The following is a 23,463-nucleotide window of genomic DNA, read 5'->3' on the forward strand; positions in this document are numbered from 1 at the left end:
ACGTGTCACTCTTTCGCCGTCCTTTGTCCTGTCCTTGGCAAAACGACGTGAACTTTGTCTGCAACATTGACTACTATTGGTAGTTTAGCTCATCCAGAATTCTACACTCCATAATGTATCACACCAAGACCCACTCGCCAATCACTTCTGTCCTTGCTGACCTGTATTCGCTCCCATTTTCCCAGTGCCTCAAAATTCCAATTTGTATCCTTTGTAACAGACCCAGACATGATGTGAGGAAAACCCCAGTGATGGAAAGCTTTGGGAACCGTAGGCCAGGATTTTTCAGAGCCAGCAGGGGTCCCACTGTCAGGGCCAAAGGCAGAGGGGTGACACCCCTTCGGCAGAATCCAGGGCTGCATTCTGCAGGCAGCAGCCAATTAAACGGCTGCTGCCGGGCCTGCCGTCCTGTTAAGGATGACAGCCCTCCTCTAAGAGCTGCTGTCCCAATCAGAGGGCTGGCAGCTCAGCAGCCTCAACAGCACCACTGCTGGGGCTGCACCTGGAGGACGAGGGAGCGTTGATGGACATGTGCCCTCACAACCAGGTAAGTGTGGTCTGGGGGCACTGGGGCCAATCAGGCAGGCCCCAGGAGGGGATTGGGTGAGTGGGTGGGGTCAGTGAGGGCAGGCGGTGCCATTGCTGCTGGTGGTGGGGTGGGGGGGTGGCCTTCGTGGGCCAAACAGTGTCCAAAAATGAGGGCACCCCCGCCATGGTAAAATGTGAGCAAAGGGAGGAAGAGGCCCTCAGTTGGCCACGTAAGTGGCTCAGTTGGACTCCGGGTTGGTGGGCCGTCGAGCATCTTTCCCGCCACTGGCAAAGTGGCGGCAGGAAGGCATCGGGCACGCAATTTTGCCCATCTTCCTGCCTCCGCCCCATCCCCAAAGGCCCCATAAAATTCTGGCCATAAGTCATTGCTCCTCTCAAGCATGTTACACTTACCACATCATTTCTCAAACAATGTATTCCAAAATGTTATTTTCTGAAAGAAGTCTATCTAATTTGCATTTTAATGAATAAATAACAGTCTGAAGGCATTACATCAGAAAGCACACAGCAGGGCAAAGTATATTAATCATTACAATTCATTCTTGTTCATTAAGCATCCTCCGCACACAGTAGGAGTAAAATCTGGGTTGATTGATCCTGAAGCAATCAGACGCAATACATACACGTGAAAACGTCGTCATATTGCTGTTAGGCTTGCCACATAAAGTCTCCACTGTCCCCACATAGTATAAAAGCCTAGAACCAGTATTATAGCGCCAGTCTGTTTTTAACCCTAGATAAAGTTTAATTGCTTCTTACATCGAACAACTTGCCACCAAAATTAGCACCAAGGCTCAAGTCATTCTGGGAATGGTGACAGCTAAAATAGCCAGACTACTATAGTTACGGTAATCAAAGGATTTCACCCTGAATAGCAAGAGAAGACTTCTATTCCAGAAATTTTAGAATCTCAATGAAGTGGAAATTCCACCCAATACGAGAGCATTTGACATCTACAGCATTTGTTTAGCCTTGGTTGAAAAAGTATTAAATTCTATTGCGTGAGTCGCTGACGCATTCAGACGTACAACTGTTCAGTCACAGATCTGTGCTAAGATAGTTTAGAGGCAACCACAGGGGCACCATAATTGGCATTCGTGCCCGAGTTAGGACTCCTGCCTGTGACCACTGTTCAGTGACCCACCTCCTCCTGAAAATTCATATTTGTGGGCACGAGAATCAAAATTGGCTTTGATTCCCCCCCACAGTCAAAGGGAATGCCAGTAGTACCTGTCAGACCTTTCACATGAATAACAGCCAGTTGAGGAAACGAGGAGAGAGCAGCTAGTGCTCATCAACCATACACCAGCAAGGAGTCACTGATTTCAGAAGGAGGGGAGTAGCTGCACGATGAGGAGCATTGCTGCAAGTGATCTGGAATGCACTTCCTGAAAGGGTGGTGGAAATAACTTCCAAGGGAGAATTGGATAAATACTTAAAAAGAAAAAATTGCTCGGCTGTGTGGAAAGAGCAGGGGAGTCATAATAATTGAGTAGCCTTTTCACAGGCACGATGGACTGAATGGTCTCCTTCTGTGTTGTATTATTCTTTGATTCTTTAACATTAATTGGGGAAGACTATAAAGAGAATAGTAAACCTGTGATATCATTGCTGCAAAAATGATGCCCGTGAAAGAGCACTACATAAACGGTGGTAAAATGCTTTTGGAGAGGTTCCCAAATGACTGAAAATGATTTCCCAATTTGCATTCTTTATAAATAATATTTAAGGGTAGGTTTTTCACCTTGCTCGGCTGGATGTAAAATCCTTTGCCTTTTCTTTATGTTTTAGCTTCTGGTCCCCTTATTGTGAAGTTGATGATTGTGGTAAAGTCTGAATTGCTCATCACTGAGACTCCTCCATACCCATTTTTAAAGATTCTGTTATGTTCTCGACTTTCCTTCACAGCCGCAGTTGAAGATGACCAAGTCCGTTACCGATACGTCAAAAAGAAGGGATATGTCCGACTCCACACGAACAAGGGGGATCTGAACCTGGAGCTGCACTGTGAGATGGTTTGTACTAGTGTTAGCTAACTGGGGAGTTTTCGGGTAGATTTAGCATCCAGTATAATTGTTTGGCAACCTTTGCTGCACTGTGAAAATTTACACTATATGTGTTTATTTTCAATAAGACTTCAGACTGAAAGGGCAAGAGCTTCATCACGTGCTTGACTTGTAAATTATCACTTAACAGATGCACCTCTTATCCCTGCTTCTTTAAAGTCTTTTGCAAGAATATACAGTACTGTTTACTGAAATTAACAAAATCATACTTACCTTAATAACTTTACTTCAAGTTTAGTGTGCTCAATGAATTATTTATTATTGGCAAAGGTTGCCTGAGATTGATTTAAATGGATACAGTATAACCTTGAAATATTTGTACATTCCATACAAAATATCTTAAAGACTATTTAACTGAGAAACCTTGGTGAGGGGCCATGGTGGATAATACAGGATATCAACAAAATTTAAATGAATAGGAGAGGGGAAAAGATAAATTGAGAAGTAGATTTAGGTGTTGTATGTGTTTAAACCCTGAATAGTGTGGAGCGGAGGAGTTCCTTCGCTTTGAAGCCCTGAAAAGAATGAGTTAGGTTAGGAGACAGTACACTGAGTCTTATGGTGCTTTCACATTGACAGTTTTGTCCACTGTGGCAGACATGCAGACCTTCCACTGCCCATGGTGCAATGTAATATAAAAGAAAAGGCACCCAGGGCTTGACTGTTTGTGAGTCCTGAAAATGTGGGCAGGATGGGCAGAGAATGTGCGCTTCTTTCCCACTGGCCGCCAAAAGGGACTGAAGGCATGTAGGTAAACCAAAAACAAGAGAGCAGTGTCTTGGTGTTACTGGTCTCTTCAGGAGCCCCACTTTCTCAAAGTCACAGCACTATTTTAAAAGTGCCCTAATTGAAATACAGTGAGGATGCAAGGAATACACAGCATGTGTAGTCTGAAAGTTTGGAATTTAGGACAAACAAAGGAGAAAATTTTGAAGTAACAATGACCATAGTATTCATAAAATGGAGGCAAAGTGTTGATTTTACAACTGCATCTATCATTCACTTGTACCTGGGTTAACTGCACAACCATTCTTTGCACAATTGTTATGTTTGTTATGAAGTATTCAGGTAGATATACTATAGCTTGCTATAAGTCTTGATATTTTCACAGTGGGTCATTCTCCCTTGAAGTATTATCATCAAAATATATTCAGCACCAAAAATCACTGTGTTGCCAGTCATTATTGTATATTAGAATTAGAATTTAGAATTAGAATATTACAGCGCAGTACAGGCCCTTCGGCCCTCGATGTTGCGCCGATCATCTGACCTACACTATTCCATTTACATCCATATGTCTATCCAATGACCACTTAAATGCCCTTAAAGTTGGCGAGTCTACTACTGTTGCAGGCAGGGCGTTCCACGCCCCTACTACTCTCTGCGTAAAGAAACTACCTCTGACATCTGTCCTATATCTTTCACCCCTCAACTTAAAGCTATGTCCCCTCGTGTTTGCCATCCTCATCCGAGGAAAAAGACTCTCACTATCCACCCTATCTAACCCTCTGATTATCTTGTATGTCTCTATTAAGTCACCTCTCCTCCTCCTCCTCTCTAACGAAAACAACCCCAAGTCCCTCAGCCTTTCCTCGTAAGACCTTCCTTCCATACCAGGCAACATCCTAGTAAATCTCCGCTGCACCCTTTCCAAAGCTTCGACATCCTTCCTATAATGCGGTGACCAGAACTGCACGCAATACTCAAGGTGCGGCCTCACCAGAGTTTTGTACAGCTGCATCATGACCTCGTGGCTCCGAAACTCGATCCCCCTACTAATAAAAGCTAACACACCATATGCCTTCTTAACAGCCCTATTAACCTGGGTAGCAACTTTCAGGGATTTATGTACCTGGATACCAAGATCTCTCTGCTCATCTACACTACCAAGAATCTTCCCATTAGCCCAGTACTCTGCATTGCTGTTACTCCTTCCAAAGTGAATCACCTCACACTTCTCCGCATTAAACTCCATTTGCCATCTCTCAGCCCAGCTCTGCAGCCTATCTATGTCCCTCTGTACCCTACAACACCCTTCGACACTATCCACAACTCCACCGACCTTCGTGTCATCCGCAAATTTACTAACCCACCCTTCTACACCCTCATCCAGGTCGTTTATAAAAATGACAAACAGCAGTGGCCCCAAAACAGAACCTTGCGGTACACCACTAGTAACTAAACTCCAGGATGAACATTTGCCATCAACCACCACCCTCTGTCTTCTTTCAGCTAGCCAATTTCTGATCCAAAGCTCTAAATCACCTTCAACCCCATACTTCCGTATTTTCTGCAATAGCCTACCGTGGGGAACCTTATCAAACGCCTTACTGAAATCCATATACACCACATCCACAGCTTTACCCTCATCCACCTGTTTGGTCACCTTCTCGAAAAACTCATTAAGGTTTGTGAGGCACGACCTACCTTTCACAAAACCGTGCTGACTATCGCAAATGAACTTATTCTTTTCAAGATGATTATAAATCCTGTCTCTTATAACCTTTTCCAACATTTTACCCACAACCGAAGTAAGGCTCACAGGTCTATAATTACCAGGGCTGTCTCTACTCCCCTTCTTGAACAAGGGGACAACATTTGCTATCCTCCAGTCCTCCGGCACTACTCCTGTCGACAATGACGACATAAAGATCAACAACAACGGCTCTGCAATCTCCTCCCTGGCTTCCCAGAGAATCCTAGGATAAATCCCATCTGGCCCAGGGGACTTATCTATTTTCACTGTTTCCAAAATTGCTAACACCTCCTCCTTGTGAATCTCAATCCCATCTAGCCTAGTAGGCTGTATCTCAGTAATCTCCTCGGCAACATTTTCTTTTTCTACTGTACTGACGAAAAATATTCATTTAACGCTTCCCCTATCTCCTCTGATTCCGCACACAACTTCCCACTACTATCCTTGATTGGCCCTGTTCTAACTCTTATCATTCGTTTATTCCTGATATACCTATAGAAAGCCTTAGGGTTTTCTTTGATCCTGTCCGCCAATGACTTCTCGTGTCCTCTCCTTGCTCTTCTTAGCCCTCCCTTTAGATCCTTCCTGGCTAGCTTGTAACTCTCAAGCGCCCTAACTGAGCCTTCACGTCTCATCCTAACATAAGCCGCCCTCTTCCTCTTGACAAGCGCTTCAACTTCTTGAGTAAACCACGGCTCCCTCGCTCGACAACTTCCTCCCTGCCTGACAGGTACATACTTATCAAGGACACGCATTAGCTGCTCCTTGAATAAGCTCCACATTTCGTTTGTGCCCAAACCCCTGCAGTTTCCTTCCCCATCCTACACATCCTAAATCTTGCCTAATCGCGTCATAATTTCCTTTCCCCCAGCTATAATTCTTGCCCTGCGGTATATACCTGTCCCTGCCCATCGCTAAGGTAAACCTAACCGAATTGTATATCTGAATATTTAATTCAAAAAGACACAATGGAAAACAGATTTGACATAAGTCTGTTTTCTTTATGTTAGACATTCTATCATGTTCTACACCAGCTGCAGCCCCTTTTGCCATAAATCTAACAGGGTGTCAACTACATAAGTTTGTTGACACCCTTCATGGGCAGTTAAATTTTAATTAAGCGCATGGCATTCCATTCTTTTGAAACTCTTACCATGCGCAACCAGTTTGCTTTGGTCAAGCAGGGTCCACAAATCTGATTTCAGTTATTTTTGTATCTAAATATGAAAGAATCAAAGAGCAAGCATTGCATCTGTGGTACATGTCCCTGTGGATCTGTGATTTTCATCATTGTTTTTAAAAAAAAACAGGCGTAAAATGAGTGATCTGAAATTCACAGCTGGCCACGAAAGATAATTTGTCTTTTTTATGCCGATGCTTCACACTCTGTTCTGATACAAATGATGGACAGAAAGTCCAGTATATAAATAGTCATCTCAACATCCCATCGCACAGCATAACTGAAGGTTCCAGCAGGGCATTTGTCATTCCTACTGTTGTGGCCTCCTGCACAACTGAAATGGTCCTAACCATAATCGTGAACCACATCCTCTGATTGTGACTGTGTTGCATTATTCCACATAATCCTTCTTGACATCTTCACAATCTTTGACATAACCATACCACTGCGGCACAGTGGTTAGCACCGCAGCCTCACAGCTCCAGCGACCTGGGTTCAATTCTGGGTACTGCCTGTGTGGAGTTTGCAAGTTCTCCCTGTGTCTGCGTGGGTTTTCTCCGGGTGCTCCGGTTTCCTCCCACATGCCAAAGACTTGCAGGTTGATAGGTAAATTGGCCATTATAAATTGCCCCTAGTATCGGTAGGTGGTAGGGAAATATAGGGACAGGTGGGGATGTGGTAGGAATATGGGATTCGTGTAGGATTAGTATAAATGGGTGGTTGATGGTCGGCACAGACTCAGTGGGCCGAAGGGCCTGTTTCAGTGCTGTATCTCTTAAAAAGAAAACCATCTTCCTCTAATGCTTCTTCTCTGTAGTTCAGCTGAGGAGAATTACCCTTGCTTTGTACCAAGCTTCCCTATCCGTTTGGAACCAGAGCCCAACATATATTAGCCAGAGCAACTCATCTAATGCTTCCCTTTCCACCCTCGTGTTGCCATTCCTTGATCCCCTTCTTTTCGTCATCAGTATGGTCCCCTTGGTGACCTCATTCACAAACATGGGATAAGCTTCCACATAAACATGAATGATACCCAGCTCTACCTCTCCACCCCTGTTCTCAATCTCTATGGTCTGAGACTGCTTGCCCAACACTGAATCGAAACACTGGGAAAATCGAAACCATTGTCTTCAGATCCCCATATGCTCTCCACCAACTCCAGACCCCTGGACTCAATGGGCTGAATGGCCTCCTTCTGTGCTGTAAATGACTCTGTGACCCTCCAGCCACTGTTTGCTGAACAAACTGTTCCCAATCTTAGTATCCTTTTTGAGCCCGAGCTGAACTTCTGACCCCATATCTTGCTCACGACAACAACCTTGTACTTCCACCTCTGTAACATTGTCCACACCCGCCCTACCTCAACCTATATGCTGAAACCTCCATTCATACCTTTGTCATCTGAAGACATGGCTATTGCATTGTTCTGTTGTCTGGTCTCCCCCATCCTCCATAAACTTCAGCTCAGCCAAAGCTCTGTTGTCTGTATCTCATTCTGCTTACCGATTAAGCCTGTTTTCACTGACCTCCATAAATGTTAAACTTCAGTTTCAGCATTATCTCCCAGTCCCACAACGTACCACAAACTTAGAATTCTTCTTCGAGTGTTTAAATTGCCCTGTGACCTCCTGCTCCCCAATTCCTCCAGTGTTATAACTTCCATCACCAAACTCCCCATTCCTCACTCCAGCCTCAAGTGCATCTCTTGCCTTTGTTCCACCATTGGCAGCCTAGACATCAGCTACCTAGGTTCCCACTCTGGAATTCCCTCTGTAAGGCCCTCCAGCTTCCTCTGCTCCTTAAAACACGTCTCTTTGACTGAGCTTTTAACCACCACTGCTGACATAACCTTCTTTGTTTCTTTTTCCTTAATCCACTGTGAAGCACCTGCCATTCCTGCCACCTCCAACATGGTACCACCACCAAACACATCTTCCCTTCTCCTTTCAGCCTCCTGAAGGGAGTGTTCCCTCCCCAACACCCTGGTGCACTCTTTAATCACGCCAAACACTCGCTCAGTTCCCACAGCACCTTTCCATGCAAGCACAGGTGATGCAAAACCTGCCATTTTATCTCCTCCCTTCTCACCATCTCGGCCCCCAAACACCCCTTCCAGCTGAAACAGTGATTTACTTGTGCTGCTTTCAACTTCGTATACTGCCAATTTAGTAGACCTCCTATTTTCACCTCCGTAACATCGCCCGACTTCGCCCCTGTCTCAGCTCATCTGCTGAAACCCTCATTCATGTGTTGGTTACCTCTAGACTTGACTATTCCAACAACTCCTGGCTGGTCTCCCACATTCTACTTCATGTAAACTTTAGGTATCCAAAACTCTGCTGTCTGTGTCATGCCAAGTCTTGTTCCCCTGTCACCCCTGTGCTCGCTGACCTACATTGGCTCCCAGTGAAGCAACATCTTGATTTAAAAATTCTCAACCTTGTTTTCAAATCCCTCCATGGCCTCGCCCCTCCCAATCTCTGTAATCTCTTCCAGCCCTGCAACCTTCCAAGATATCTGCACTTCTCTAATTCTGGTCTCTTGTGCATCCCCGATCTTAATTACTCCACCATTGGTGGCCGCACCTTCAGTTGCCTAGGCCCCAAACTCTGGAGTTCGTTCCCTACACCTTTCTGCCTCTCCGCCTCTCTTTCCTCCTTTAAGATGCACTTTAAAACCTACCTCTTTGACCAAGATTTTGGTCGTCTGATCTAATATCTCATGTGGCTTGGTGTCCTATTTTATAATGCACCTGTGAAGTGCCTTGGAATGTTTTATTATGTTAAAGACGCTATATAAATATAAGTTGCTGTTGTACCATATTCGCTACTCACGATGTGGTCTCCTGTGCTTTGGGAAGCCCGAGCATAGTTTGTATGACCACTTTGTGGAATGCCTCCATTTAGTCTTTAAGCATGTCTCCTGAACTTCTGGTCGCTTGCCATTTTAATTCCCACTCCCACTTCTCACCTCTCTGTCCACAGCCTCCTACACTGTTCCAATGAAGTGCAACGTAAATGCGAGGACAGATCCTAATCTTTCAATTTGGCACTTTAGAGCCTTGTAGACTCAATTTTTTTTTATTCATTCAAGGGATGTAGGAGTTGCTGGCTAAGCCAGCACTTATTGCCCATCCCTAATTGGGAAGCTGGTGGTGAGCTGCCTTCTTGAACCACTGCAGTAGTTGGGGTGTAGCGATACCTACAGTGCTGTTGGGAAGGGAGTTCCAGGATTTTGACCCAATGCCAGTGAAGGAACGGTGACATATTTCCAAGTCAGGAGGGGAACTTGCAGGTGGTGGTGTTCCCAAGCATCTGCAGCCCTTGTCCTTCTAGATGGTAGAGGTCACGGGTTTGGAAGATGCTGTCGAAGGAGCCTTGGTGAGTTGCTGCAATGCATCTTGTAGATGGTACGCACTGCTGCCACTGTGTGCCGATGCTGGAGGGAGTGAATGTTGAAGGTGGTGGATGGGGTGCCAATCAAGTGGGCTACTTTGTCCTGGATGGTGTTGAACTTCTTGAGTGTTTTTGGAGCTGCCCCCATCCGGGCAACTGGAGAGTATGCCATCACACTCCTGACTTGTGCCTTGTAGATGGTGGACAGGCATTGGCGAAAAAGGAGGTGAGTTACTCGCCGCAGAATTCCTAGCCTCTGACTTGCTCTTGCAGACATATTATTAATGTGGCTACTCCAGTTCAGTTTCTAGTCAGTGGTAACTCCCAGGATGTTGATAGTAGGGTTTCAGCGATGGTAATGCCATTGAATGTCAAGGGGAGATGGTTGTATTCTGTTTCGTTGGAGATGGTCATTGTCTGGCACGTGTGTGGCGCAAATATTACTTACCACTTAGCAGCCCAAGCCTGAATGTTGTCCAGGTCTTGCTGCATATGGACACGGACTGCTTCAGTATCTGAGGAGGTGCGAATGATGCTGAACGTTGCGCAATCATCAGCGAACATCCCCATTTCTGACCTGATGATGGAGGGAAGGTCATTGATGAAGCAGCTGAAGATGGTTGGGCCTAGGACACTATCCTGAGGAACTCCTGCAGTGGTGTCTTAGGACTGGGATGATTGAGTTCCAACAACCACAACCATCTTCCTTTGTGCTAGGTATGATTTCAACCAGGGGAGAGCTTTCCCCCTAATTCCCATTGACTTCAGTTTTGCTAGGGCTTCTTGATGCCATACTCAATCAAATGCTGCCTTGATGTCAAGGGCAGTCACTCTCACCTCACCTGTGGAGTTCAGCTCTTTTGTCCATGTTTGAACCAAGGCTGTAATAACCTGCTCACTGACACTCAGTTTCGTCAGGAGCTGAGTGGCCCTGACAGAACCCAAACTGAGTGTCAGTGAGCAGGTTATTCCTGAGTAAGTGCCGCATGATAGCACTGTTGACGACCCCTTCCATCACTTTGCTGATGATCGAGAGTAGACTGATAGGATGCTAAATGCCAGTGTTGTAGCTGTACTGGAGCAGCGTGGCTAGGGGCACGGCTAGTTCTGGAGCACAAGTCTTCCGCAGTATTGTCGGAATATTGTCAGGGCCCTTAGCCTTTGCTGTAACCAGTGCCTTCAGCCATTTCTTGATGACACGTGGAGTATATCAGGTTGGTTGAAGACTGACATCTGTGATGCTGGGGACCTCAGGAGGAGACCGAGATGGACCATCCACTTGGCACTTCTGGCTGAAGATGGATGTAAATGCTCTAGCCTTGTCTTTTGCATTGATGAGAATATTTGTGTAGCCGCCGCCTCCTGTCAGTTTTATTGTCCATCATCATTCACGACTTGATGTGGCAGGACTGCAGAGCTTAGATCTGATCCATTGGTTGTGGGATTGCTTAGCTCTGACTATCGCATGCTGCTTCTGCTGTTTGCCATGCCAGTAGTCGTGTGTTGTAGCTTCATCAGGCTGACATCTCATTTTTAGGTATGCCTGCTGCTGCTCCTGGCATGCCCTCCTGCACTCTTCATTGAGCCAGAGTTGGTCCCTCTGCTTAATGGTAGTGGTAGAGTGTGTTCAACTCCAGAAAGCCTGTTATGGCTGGAGCCTATTTTCACTCAGTTCCATATTTATTGTACAGAGTAAGAGGATTGCAAACATGTAGATCCTCACTCAAACTCTCCACTAGTCTCAGTAAGTCTCTGCTTATAAGTGCTCGAGTAAGACCACAATTAACACCCTCCACCTGCATATAAACAATTGATACACAATTAACAGATTCCTTTCTTTTGTAATACAACATGGATTACCATGTTCAAACATTTCAAAATAAATTCCATATTATGTACAAATTATTAACATGCTCAAAGAACAATTCAAGAGAAATCAAAATAAATTCCATATTGGTACAAAGTATTAAATTGTGAGATGCGCCTCCTCAAGCACCCCTAACAATTTCCTTGTACTAGCATTTTGTTCTGTGAAACAATCTGATAGCTGATGACCTGCATCTGCCCATTTAAGTTTGGAGATTTCCTTTCTCTGCAGCATTTGTTTCAATCCAGCAAGGTCAATACGTAGTCTTTTCTCACTCTCACTTTTTGTAGAGTGTTCATTGTCCCACAAAGAACAATTACCCACATAACATTCAATGAGTATCCTATCTTCAGTATTTCCTGTGTTCAGAATTTCACCCAAAATATTTGACAAATAGAATCCCATATCCACTGCCTCCACAAGACTCAGTGTTTCCGCAGCTAACCTGCTTTTAACATCCCGTTTTATTTTCTTAGCCTCCCAAGCTAAAGGACGACATTTCCCATTTGCACCCATCAGAAATATTAGAAACTGGCTGCACTCGAATACCCATTAGCAAGATTAGCATGTGAAGCATCACTAAAAATTATTAGCTTCATGTTCTTTGGGTCACCAAAGGATGGGAACTTCAGTACACATTTCGTCAGATTTAATTTTTTCATGTTTTATTTGCCCTTAAAACATTCTCAACTTTTGGTTGTTTCATCATCGTGCTTAACTTGAGCACATCAAAACTAGCATCAGGCCTCCTCTGAAAGCACAACCAGTTTAATTGACCAATCAAGCTTTGCAACTGCTCTGTCTCTGTTTTAGTTATATCATCATCTTTCTATGTAACACTCTTTAAATAGGATTGTTGATATAAAGTTATTCCAGACTTAGTCTGCTTAATATCTAAACCAATATATTTAAAGGCCCCACAAGCCTGACTCCCAATCTTAAGTTCTCCCCTAATCTTAATAACATACTTCTCAAAATCCACGGTACCACCACATAAGAAATCATCAACGTGCATCATAAAGATGTCTGAAAGTTTCCCTTTATCATACCAATAAAACGTTGTAGATTCTGCTTTTAGTTGAACGCAACCAATTTTCAACAGAACAGATCGCACAGCGAAATACCACACCCTGAAAGCATCATTAAGGCCACAGACGCATTTGTTCAGTTTCCATAGTTTTCCTTCTGCATCTGCTGCCTCTTCGGGTGGTTTCAGAAACACTTCTCTCTGAAAAGGATCATCCTGCAGAAATGCGGATTTTATGTCAATGGATCTTTGCTCCGATGAATGTGGCCAAAAGAGCTAAAAAAAAAAAGATTTTCAAGATTACTTTTCCAGCTGTAGGAGAGTCCACTCTAACATCGGTATCACCCAATTGCTCTTCAAAATCCCTCGCAACTCGCCTCACTTTAGGCTTATAAGTTCCATCGGGTAGGACTTTTTCAGTACAAATCCATCTGTGTGACAAGGCTGACTGTCTCCTATCTGGTACTTCAGAATAAACTCCAAACTCTCTCCAACTCTCTAATTCCTTATGTTTTGCTTCTCTTATTAGTTTACCTTCAAGTTTATTGGCAGCCACTAAAACTTCACGGTCATGAGGGTTTCTCCTTCCAGTTCTATTCCAAAACTGCTCTCTAGCTTTCGGTTCATTGTGGAATCTGCTCAAACTACGGCCCCTATTAGCACTTTGATGTCTTTCAGGACTATTGCTGGAAGATTTCCCTTGCACATTATCGGAGGCTCTTTCTCCTGTATGTGATTGTTTCTTACACAAGAGTCACTTGCAGACCCACTATTAGAACATACACTGCGCTTTCTTATCCTCCACTCTTTCACCCCATTCTGCCAGTCCATGGACCTTGCTACTTGGCCATCACGTTGAACATTTCACCAATATTTAAACTTGCCTGTAGATTTTCCTGCATGTCCCACAATTGTTGCATCCCTCCATCTATTAGACCCTTATGGAATATAAGTTACTTGAGTACCTACTCGGGGCAATTGCCCTTTGAATGCGATAGCTCTTAGAGCGTCATGATCTCTCACATTACTATCCAACCATTGATCTACCTCATTCTGTTCCTCAGGACCATCGTCATAAAACACATGAGTATTTGAGGTACAAGGTATCAGCTGCTCAGATTCTGAGATTTTGTAATCAACCCTGATTCAGTCGTGAGGAATGAACCGTAACAATTTGATTTCCATGTTTGATAACTACTGTCTTACCATCATGAACAATTACCTTACCAGGGTCCTTTCTGTGACCCTCTCTTTTACAATGCACCAAATCTCCTGATTTAAATTTCTCCTCAGATGGCCTTATACGATGCCTCAGAGCGCTTTGAATTTTCTCAGAGACCTTAGCCTTGATGAAAGCCCTTCTCCTGCATGTAAAGCATTCAAATGTGCAGAAAAAAACTGAACTAATTGTAGTACCTTCTAGAGCAGGAGGACTGTAGCACAGTACAGAAGGCAATTTGGGATTCCTCCCATAGACCAATTGATAGTGACTATATCCTCCAACCATCTGAAACAAATTCTTCACATCAACTGCCCATGCCAGGGCGGTTGTCAACTTGCAGTTTGGCTGGTCACCTAAGATTTTCTGCAGCATTTCATCAACCACTGCATGATTCCCTTCACAGAACCCATTGCTGAAAGGAATTTCAGCTGCAGTATTCATAACCATAATGTTCATGTTTTCACACATGTCTCTGAACTCGTTATTGGCAAGTTCCCCTCCGTTATCTGTCAGAAACTTAGCTGGTGCCTAATGTCCAGTCCTTATCCATTGACAGGAAGGGACAGTGCGTACAAACTCAAGAATGAGCCAGCAGATAAGACTAGAGGTTATGAACTAACAGAGTGGGGGGAGGGTCCGAGAGACGTGAGATTTAGAAATCCAAAGAGAAAGGCCAAGGCATCGGAACAGTGTAGCATTGTGGGTAAAGACAAGCAGAATGGGACAGGAAGGGACAGAGCGTTTAACACAAATTGTTCAGCAAATAAGGTCGTTGAAGGGAATAGAAGCAAAAAAATGAAATTAAAGGTTCTATATCTATTGGCACAAATAGAGCCACATGATTTAGATCTACTCGCCATTACAGAGACATGGTTACATGATGATCAAGGTTGGGAAATAAATATTCCAGGGTACACAATATTACGGAAAGACAGACAGAATAGCAAAGGAGGACGGATAGCACTGATGGTAAAGGATGACAGAAGGGCATTAGTGAGAAAGGATCTGGCCTCAGAAGATCATGGAGTAGAATCAGTATGGGTGGAAATAAGGAATAGCAAGAATCAGAACACACTGGTGGGAGTAGGTTATATGCCCTTAACAGTAGTTATACCATTGGGCAGAGCATTAAACAAGAAATTATTGAAGCTTGTAACAAAGGCAGTGTAATAATTGTGGGGGATTTTAATCTTCCTATAGACTTGAACAATGAAATTGGCAAGAGTTTATCTAGAAGATGAGTTTGTAGAATGTTTTCAGGACAGTTTCTTGGAGCAATACTTTGTGGAGCCAACTTGGATGAAGCTATCTTAAACCTAGTATTGCATAATGAAGCAGGGTTAATTAGCAATGTCATAGTAAAAGATCCACTGGGAAACAGTGACAAAAATACCACTGAATTCCATGTTAAGTTTGAAAGTGACATGCTGCAATCATAAACAAGAATCGTAAACAAAACTAATTACGTAGACATGAGGGGAGAACTGGTAAGGTAAATTGGGTAAATAGGCTAAAAGGTATGGTGGTAAATGAACAGTGGAAACCTTTGAAGAAACGATTCAAAATGTTCAACAAAAATATATTTCTTTGAAAAACCAAAGCTCAGCCAGAAAGACCCATCCGTGGTTCACTCAGGAAGTTCAGGATAGTATTAGATTAAAAGAAAAGGCTTACGGTGTTGCAAAAAAGATTAGCAAGTCTGAGGATTGGGAGTGTTTTAGACACCAGCAAAGGGCCACCAAAAAGTTGATAAAAAAGGAAAAAATAGAATATGAGAGTGAACTGACCAGTAATATAAAAACAGATTGTAGGAGCTTTTTTAGGTATAACAAAAGGAAGAGAGTAGCTAAAGTAAACGTTGGTCCCTTGGAAGCAGAGACAGGATAAATTATGGGGAATGAGGAAGTGGCAGGGGCATTGAACAAATATTTTGTGTCTGTCTTCACAGAAGAAGGCACAAGTTCCATACCGGAAATAGACAGTAACCTAGGGGCTAAAAAGAGTGAGGAAATTAAGGAAATTCATATCAGCAGTGAAGAAGTATTGGGGAAATTTAAGGGACTAAAATCTGACAAGTTTCCAGGATTTGATGGCCTACACCCTAGGGCTCTAAAAGAGATAACTGCAAATATAGCAGATGCGCTAGCCATGATTTTCCAAAGTTCCTTAGATTCGGGAACAGCCCCATCAGATTGGAAATTGGCAAATGTTACACCGCTTATCAAGAAAGGAGGGAAAGAGAAAACAGGGAACTACAGGCCAGTTAGCGTAGCATCAGTCATTGGGAAAATGCTGGAATCTATTCTGAAGGACGTCTTAATACAATTAGAAAAGCACAGTATGATTAGAACAAATCAACATGGTTTTAGAGTCATAGAGAGATACAGCACTGAAACAGGCCCTTCGGCCCACCGAGTCTGTGCCGACCAACAACCACCCATTTTTACTAATTCTACATAAACCCCATACTCCCTACCACATCCCCACCTTCCCTCAATTTTCCTACCACCTACCTACACTAGGGGCAATTTATAATGGCCAATTTACCTGCCAAAGACTTGCAGGTTGGTAGGTTAATTGGCCTTTATAAATTGCCCCTAGTATAGGTAAGTGGTAGGGAAATATAAGGACAGGTGGGGATGTGGTAGTAATGTGGAATTAGTGTAGGATTAGTATAAAACGGGTGGTTGATGGTCGGCACAGACTCGGTGGGCCGAAGGGCCTATTTCAGTGCTGTATCTCTAAACTAAACTAAACTACCTATCAACCTGCAAGTCTTTGGCTGTGGGAGGAAGCCGGAGTACCCAGCGGAAACCCACGCGGTCACAGGGAGAACTTGCAAATGCCGCAACGGCAGTACCCACAACCGAACCCGGGTCGCTGGAGCTGTGAGGCTACGATGCTAACCACTGCGCCACTGTGCCACCCCAAAAGGGAAATCCTGTTTGACAAATTTATTAGAGTTGTTTGAGGATGTAACGAGTAGGTTAGATAAAGGGAAACCAGTAGATGCAGTATACCTGGATTTCCGAAAGGAATTCAAAAGGTTAATTGGCAAGATAAGGGTTCATGGCTTTGGGGGCAATATATTAGCATGGATAGACGATTGGTTAACAGACAGGAAGCAAAGAGTGGGCATAGATGGAGCAGTTTCAAGTTGGCAGGCAATAAACAGTGGAGTACCGCAAGGATCAGTGCTGGGGCCTCAGCTATTTACAGACTATATTAATGACTTAGATGAAGGGACAGAGAGTAACGTTTCTCAGTTTACTGATGATACAAAGGTAGGTGGAAAGGTAAGCTGTGGGGAGGGCACAGGCTGCAAAGAGACATAGACAGGTTAAGAGAGTGGGCAACAAGATGGCAGATGGAGTATAATGTAGGGAAGTGTGAAGTTATTGACTTTGGTCATAAGAAAAGAAAAGCAGAATATTTTTCAAAGGTGTGAAACTTGTAAGTGTTGATGTTCAAAGAGACTTGGGTGTCCTTGTACAAGGAGTGCAGAATGTTAGCATGCAGGTAGAATAAGCAATTCGGAAGGCACATGGCATGTTAGCCAACATTGCAAGGGATTGGAGTACAGGAATAAAGAAGTATTGCTAAAATTGTACAGAGTTTTGGTGAGACCACATCTGGAATACTGTGTGCAGTTTTGGTCTCCACATTTAAAGAAAGGATATACTTGCATTGGAGGCAGTGCAGCGAAGGTTCACTAGATTGGTTCTTGGGACGATGGGGTTGTCCTATGATGAGAGACTAAGTAAATTGGGCTTGTATTCTCCGGAATTTAGAAGAATGAGAGGTGATCTCATTGAAACATATAAGATTCTTTTGACTTAAAAGGGCGGCACAGTGGCGCAGTGGTTAGCACCGCAGCCTCACAGCTCCAGGGACCCGGGTTCGATTCTGGGTACTGCCTGTGCGGAGTTTGCAAGTTCTCCCTGTGACCACGTGGGTTTTCGCCGGGTGTTTCCTCCCACAGCTTGCAAAGACTTGCAAATGATCGGTAAATTGGCCATTGTAAATTGCCCCTAGTGTAGGTAGGTGGTAGGGAAAATGGGATTACTGTAGGGTTAGTATAAATGGGTGGTTGTCGGTCGGCACAGACTCGGTGGGCCGAAGGGCCTGTTTCGGTGCTGTATCTCTAAATAAAAAAATAAAAAAATTCTAAAGGGGTTGGCTAGGGTAGACACTGAGAGATTATTTCCGCTGGTTGGGGAATCTAAGGCACGGGGACACAGTCTCAAGATAAGAGGCGGACTGTTTTAGGACTGAGATGAGGAGAGATTACTTCACTCACAGGGTTGTGAATCTTTGGAATTCTCTACCCCAGAGGGTTGGGGATGCTCCCTTCGTTGAATATATTTAAGGCTGGAATAGACAAATTTTTGAAGTCTCCAAATCAAGGGATATGGCGAGCAGGCGAGAAAGTGGAATTGAAGCCTAAGATCAGCTATGATCGTTTTGAATGGCGCAGCAGGTTCAATGGGCCATATGGTCTACTCCTGCTCCTATTGTGTTCGTTAAAAATTTACTTACATTGCAGTAGATAAGTCCTAACTTTTTCCATGATTAACTGCACATGTCTGGTTGACAGATATTGCTGTCTGATTTACTCTTTAATATGGTGAGTGCTGCTTGCCTCATCATTATTTTGCAACAATATCTGAGCCATTGCAGGGAAACATGGCAGCCAATTTGTACACAGCAAGGTCCCACTAACAGCAATTAAATAAATGTCCAGATAATCTGTTTTTTGGTGATTTTGGTTGAAAGGTAAATGTTGGCAAAGGCACTGGGGAGAATTGCCTTGCTTATCTTCAAAAAGTGCCATGTGATAACTTACAACCACCTGAGACGGGAGAAGGGGCCTCAGCTTAAAATCTCATCTGAAAGGCAGCACTCAGTACTGCACTGGAGTGTCAGCCTGATTTTGGGTTCAGGTCTCTAGAGCAGAGTTTGAACCCACACCTTCTGACTCAGAAGCAAGCGTTTTTTTTTCATTCATTAACGGGATGTGAGCACCGTTGAGAAGGCCAGCATTTGTTGCCCATCTCTAATTGTGCTTGAGAAGGTGGTGATGAGCTGCCTTCTTGAACAACTGCAATCCATCTCATATAGGTACACCCATAGTGCTGTTAGGAAGGGAGTTCCAGTTTTTGACCCAGCCACAGTGAAGAAACGGCAATATAGTTCCAAGTCAGGATAATGTGTGGCATGGAGGGGACCTTGCAGGTGGTAGTGTTCCCATGCGTCTGCTGTCCTTGTCCTTCTAGGTGATGGGGTCGTGGGTTTGGAAGGTGCTATCGAAGGAGGCTTGGTGAGTTGTTACAGTGCACCTGGTAGATGGTACACACAGCTGCCACTTTGTGTCGGTGGTGGAGGGAGCAAATGTTTTAGGTGGTGGATGGGGTGCTGATGAAGCGGGTTGCTTTGTCCTGGATGGTGTCAAGCTTCTTGAGTGTTGTTGGAGCTGCACCCATCCAGGCAAGTGGAGAGTATTCCATCACACTCCTGACTTGTGCCCTGCAGCTGATGGACAGGCTTTGGGGAGTCAGAGGTGAGTTACTTGCCACAGAATTCCCAGCCTTTGACCTGCTCTTGTACCCACAGTAATTACGTGGCTGGTCCAGTTAAGTTTCTGGTCAATGGTAACCTCCAGGATGTTGATAGTGGGGGAATTCAGTGATTGTAATGCTGTTGAATGTCAAGGGGAAATGGTTAGATTCTTTCTTGTCGGAGATGGTCATCCCCAGCACTTGTGTGACACGAATGTTACTTGCCAGTTATCAGCCCAAGCCTGAATGTTGTTGCATGGGGACGTAGACTGCATCAGTATCCGAGGAGTTGCAAATGGTACTGAACTCTGCAATCAAAAGTGCTGTTATTGAGCCAAGGCTAACATTCAAAATACAACACCCAACAAATTTCGAGCAAGGAATGGTAAAAAAAAGAACCAAAAGCTTACCATTATTTTCTTATTATTATTGGGAAAGGGAACTAATTGTCAGGGCATCAACAAACACAAGTAAATCTGGGTTAGGTCATAGTTAGTAAGTATGTTTAAAATCATGTATGGTTTAGCTAGAATAACCAAAGAGAAACTGTTTCCAATAGCTGAATGATCAACGACAACTTGTATTTACATAGCGCCTTTAATGTAGTAAAATGTCCCAAGGCACTTTACAGGAGCAATATCAAACAAAATTTGACACCAAGGGATATTATCGCAGATGAACAAATGCTTGGCCAAAGAGGTGGGTTTTAAGGCATGTCTTAAAGGAGGAAAGAGAGGCGGAAAAGTTTAGGGAAGAAATTCCAGACCTTGGGGCCTTGGCAGCTGAAAGCATGGCTGCCAGGGGTGGAATATTTAAAATAGGCTCAGGACCAGAATTGCAGGAGTGCAGGTATCTCAAAGGGTTGTAGGCTGAAGGGGATAACAGAGATCGGGGGTGGGGGGGGGTTGTGGGCGTGGATGAGGCCATGGAGGTATTTGAAAACAAGGTTGAGAATTTTAATATCAAGGTGTTGCTTAACCGGGGGTCAGTGTAGATCAGTGAGCACAGGAGTGATGGGGGAACTGGACTTGGTGCAAGTCAGGACATGGGCAGCAGAGTTTTATTTAGTTTTAGTTTAGTTTAGTTTAGTTTTTAGTTTAGAGATACAGCACTGAAACAGGCCCTTCGGCCCACTGAGTCTGTGCCGACCATCAACCACCCATTTATACTAATCCTACACTAATCCCATATTTCTACCACATCCCCACCTGTCCCTATATTTCCCTACCACCTACCTATACTAGGGACAATTTATAATGGCCAATTTACCTACCAACCTGCAAGTCTTTTTGGCTGTGGGAGGAAGCCGGAGCACCCAGAGAAAACCCACGCAGACACAGGGAGAACTTGCAAACTCCACACAGGCAGTACCCAGAATTGAACCCAGGTCGCTGGAGCTGTGAGGCTGCGGTGCTAACCACTGTGCCGCCCTTAACATTTGACTTAACATTTTTGGAAGGTCAGATGTTGGAGGCTGGCCAGGTTTGGGTGGGAATAGTCAAGTCTAGAGCTAACAAAGGCATGGATGAGGATTTCACCAGCATATGAGGTGGCAGGGACGAAATTAGTGATGTGGTCGGAAGCTCATCTCGGGGCCAGATATGACACCAAGGTTACGAACAGTGTGGTTCAGCCTCAGACAGTTGCCAAGGAGAGGGATGGAGTCGGTGGCTTGAGAACGGAATTTGTGGTGGGGACTGAAGATGATTGCTTCAGTCTTTCCAAATTTAGTTGGGGGAAGTTTCCGCTCATCCAGTACTGGATGACGACAAGCAATCTGGCAATTTAAAGACAATGGAAGGTTTGCGCGAGGTGGTGGTGAGGTAGAGGTGGGTACGTTAGCTTACATGTGGAAACTGGTACTGTTTTTTCAGATGATGGTGTCAAGGTACAGCACATAGATGAGAAATGGGAGGGAACCAAGGATAGATCCTTGGGGGTCACCATGGTAACATTGCAGGAGCAGTGTCAATAACAAGGGAGCAAAATTTAAGGTGGTTGGGAAAAAACGCCAGAGGCAACATGAGGAAATGACTGGTTAGGATTTAAAATGCACTACCTGATAGCGTTGTCATTACAGATTCAATTGTAACCTTCAAAAGGGAAATGGATAAGTACTTAAAGGAGAAAAAAATTGCAGGGCTATGAAGTAAGAGCAGGGGAATGTGACGAACTGGATTGCTCTTTGAACTAACCAACGATGACTCAATGGGTCAAATGGTCTCCTTCTGTATTGTACTATCCAATGATTCTATGAAGTGTTGGTAACTTTCTCCCCTCCCCAGGCAGTTTTCTCCCACCTCTCTCGAAGACTGATGCTATGGTATAGTTCCATCAAAGTGATTCCTGACAAAGAAGCCGGCCGGTGACGTCAGCAGGCTGCGCCAAGATGCGCAGATTGGCTACTGCCATCTACGTGTGCGCGGCGTTCCAACTTGCCAGGACTGGTTAGCGGATGTGCTGACAACTTCATCACGTAACGTGTACATCCTCGTGCAACGTGTCTGGTCGGCTCCGCTCCCCCACCCCCATCCGGCCTCTCCGCGCCCAACCCCACAACACCCCGCCGCTCTGTCCGGCCGCTCCGCTCCCCCCACCCCGCCGCTCTGTCCGGCCGCACTGCTCCCCCCAGTCCCCAACCCCGCCACTCTCCGGCCGCTCCCCCAACCCGCCAATCTCCGGCCTCTCCCCCACCCCCACCCCGCCGCTCTCTCCGGCCGCTCCCCCACCCCGCCGCTCTCTCCGGCCGCTCCCCCACCCCCCGCCACCCGCTCTCTCCCGCATCCCTCCAGACGCTAGCTCGAGGCGGCACCGCTTCCCTCCTCTCTGCCACGTGCTCCTACATCGCCTTGCTTCTTAGGGCAGCGCGGTGCGGAAAGGAGGCCGGGGGCAGGGAGCAAGCGGCCAAAGCAGAATGGCACTGAAAACAATTAGAATTGTGCAGCACTGTCAGAGGTGCTGTGCTTTAGATTTCTATTGCGTGCTGCCATAGGTTTACTTTGTCATTCTGTGATTATTTGAGCAACGCCATCTTTAGTCCTGGCAGCTGCCTTAACGTCGCAGACTGTGACGTTTAAGTGGAACAGGCTGCATTTGCACATGTGTCAATACTGTACCACCTAGTGGTTGTGTTGCCAGTAAATGCAGCCTGGTTCCATAGGCATTGGAACCCTCCAGTACTGCACTCAGTTCCTTGTTCATGAATCAGTCTAGATGGTGAATGTTAGCAGGGTTTTTGACTGAAGCACCTTACATACACAAGCCAATCTTGTTCTTGCTTGATTGCGAAACCTGCACATTTTCCATCAAAGACAACTGGATAAGAGTAGAGTACCTTAAAAAAAAACCTTTAATAGTAGCATCATTGCCAAGTTCCCCACCATTAACTTCTTTTGGAGATTACCGTTAAGCAGAAGCATTATTGGTCAGTGATACCCACATCCAGTGAACAAATAATTAAAAAAAATATATTCTGGCTGAATTATACCCCCCCCACACAGCACCCTTTCTTAGTAGCAGGGTGCTGAAATTAATTTGTAGCACCTCTGCTACTTGGCTGACTGAATGGAAATCAGGGTTCTAACTTGGGATTTTCCTCGGTCTGTGTCACACCATACCTTGCATTTATATGCATGGAATTTGTTGCGGGAGGGTAGGAGTTGCTGGGAGTACTAGGAATTTCTCGTCATTTCCTTGGAACATTTGGATTGCTTCCATTTTATTCCAAGTCACTCCAGTGCAGCACTAGTCAGGCTACTGGAGCTCACAGAGCTTTGTGAGTTATGTTTGCACAACAGACACATTTAGATAACTAAGGAAACTTAGGTACTTAAATTTCTGTTATTTACTTTTGTTTTTACTTTGTACAAAAAGTCCGAGTACCTTTACAAATGCTATTCACTTCATTAAACACCAGGAGGTGCACTAAGATAGTGAAAGAATATCATGTCAGGACTAAAATGATCAGGCATCTGCTTATCCAGAAAAGACAGTGCACACCTGGGCCAGTGCGAGTTTCATGTTACCGGTCCCTGGGGGAGTGTATTTCAGACCTTTAAATTAATATACCACAACAATACCACAGTGAACCTGTGACTAAAGAAAATTAAAATCCACCCTATTC

General features: G+C 44.7%; 1 protein-coding gene across 2 annotated transcripts in view; it reads left to right on the forward strand.

Moving 5' to 3' along the window:
• Nucleotides 1-23,463, forward strand: part of ppil2 (peptidylprolyl isomerase (cyclophilin)-like 2) — a 462,593-nt gene that overhangs the window by 212,003 nt on the left and 227,127 nt on the right. For both annotated transcript variants that reach the window (XM_068055345.1, XM_068055344.1), the window contains exon 12: nt 2,458-2,564. In XM_068055345.1, the coding sequence (XP_067911446.1) occupies nt 2,458-2,564 (107 nt within the window). The remainder of the gene's footprint in view (nt 1-2,457; nt 2,565-23,463) is intronic.

This window comes from Heterodontus francisci, chromosome 23, assembly GCF_036365525.1.
Source record: "Heterodontus francisci isolate sHetFra1 chromosome 23, sHetFra1.hap1, whole genome shotgun sequence".
Lineage (NCBI taxonomy): Eukaryota > Metazoa > Chordata > Chondrichthyes > Heterodontiformes > Heterodontidae > Heterodontus > Heterodontus francisci.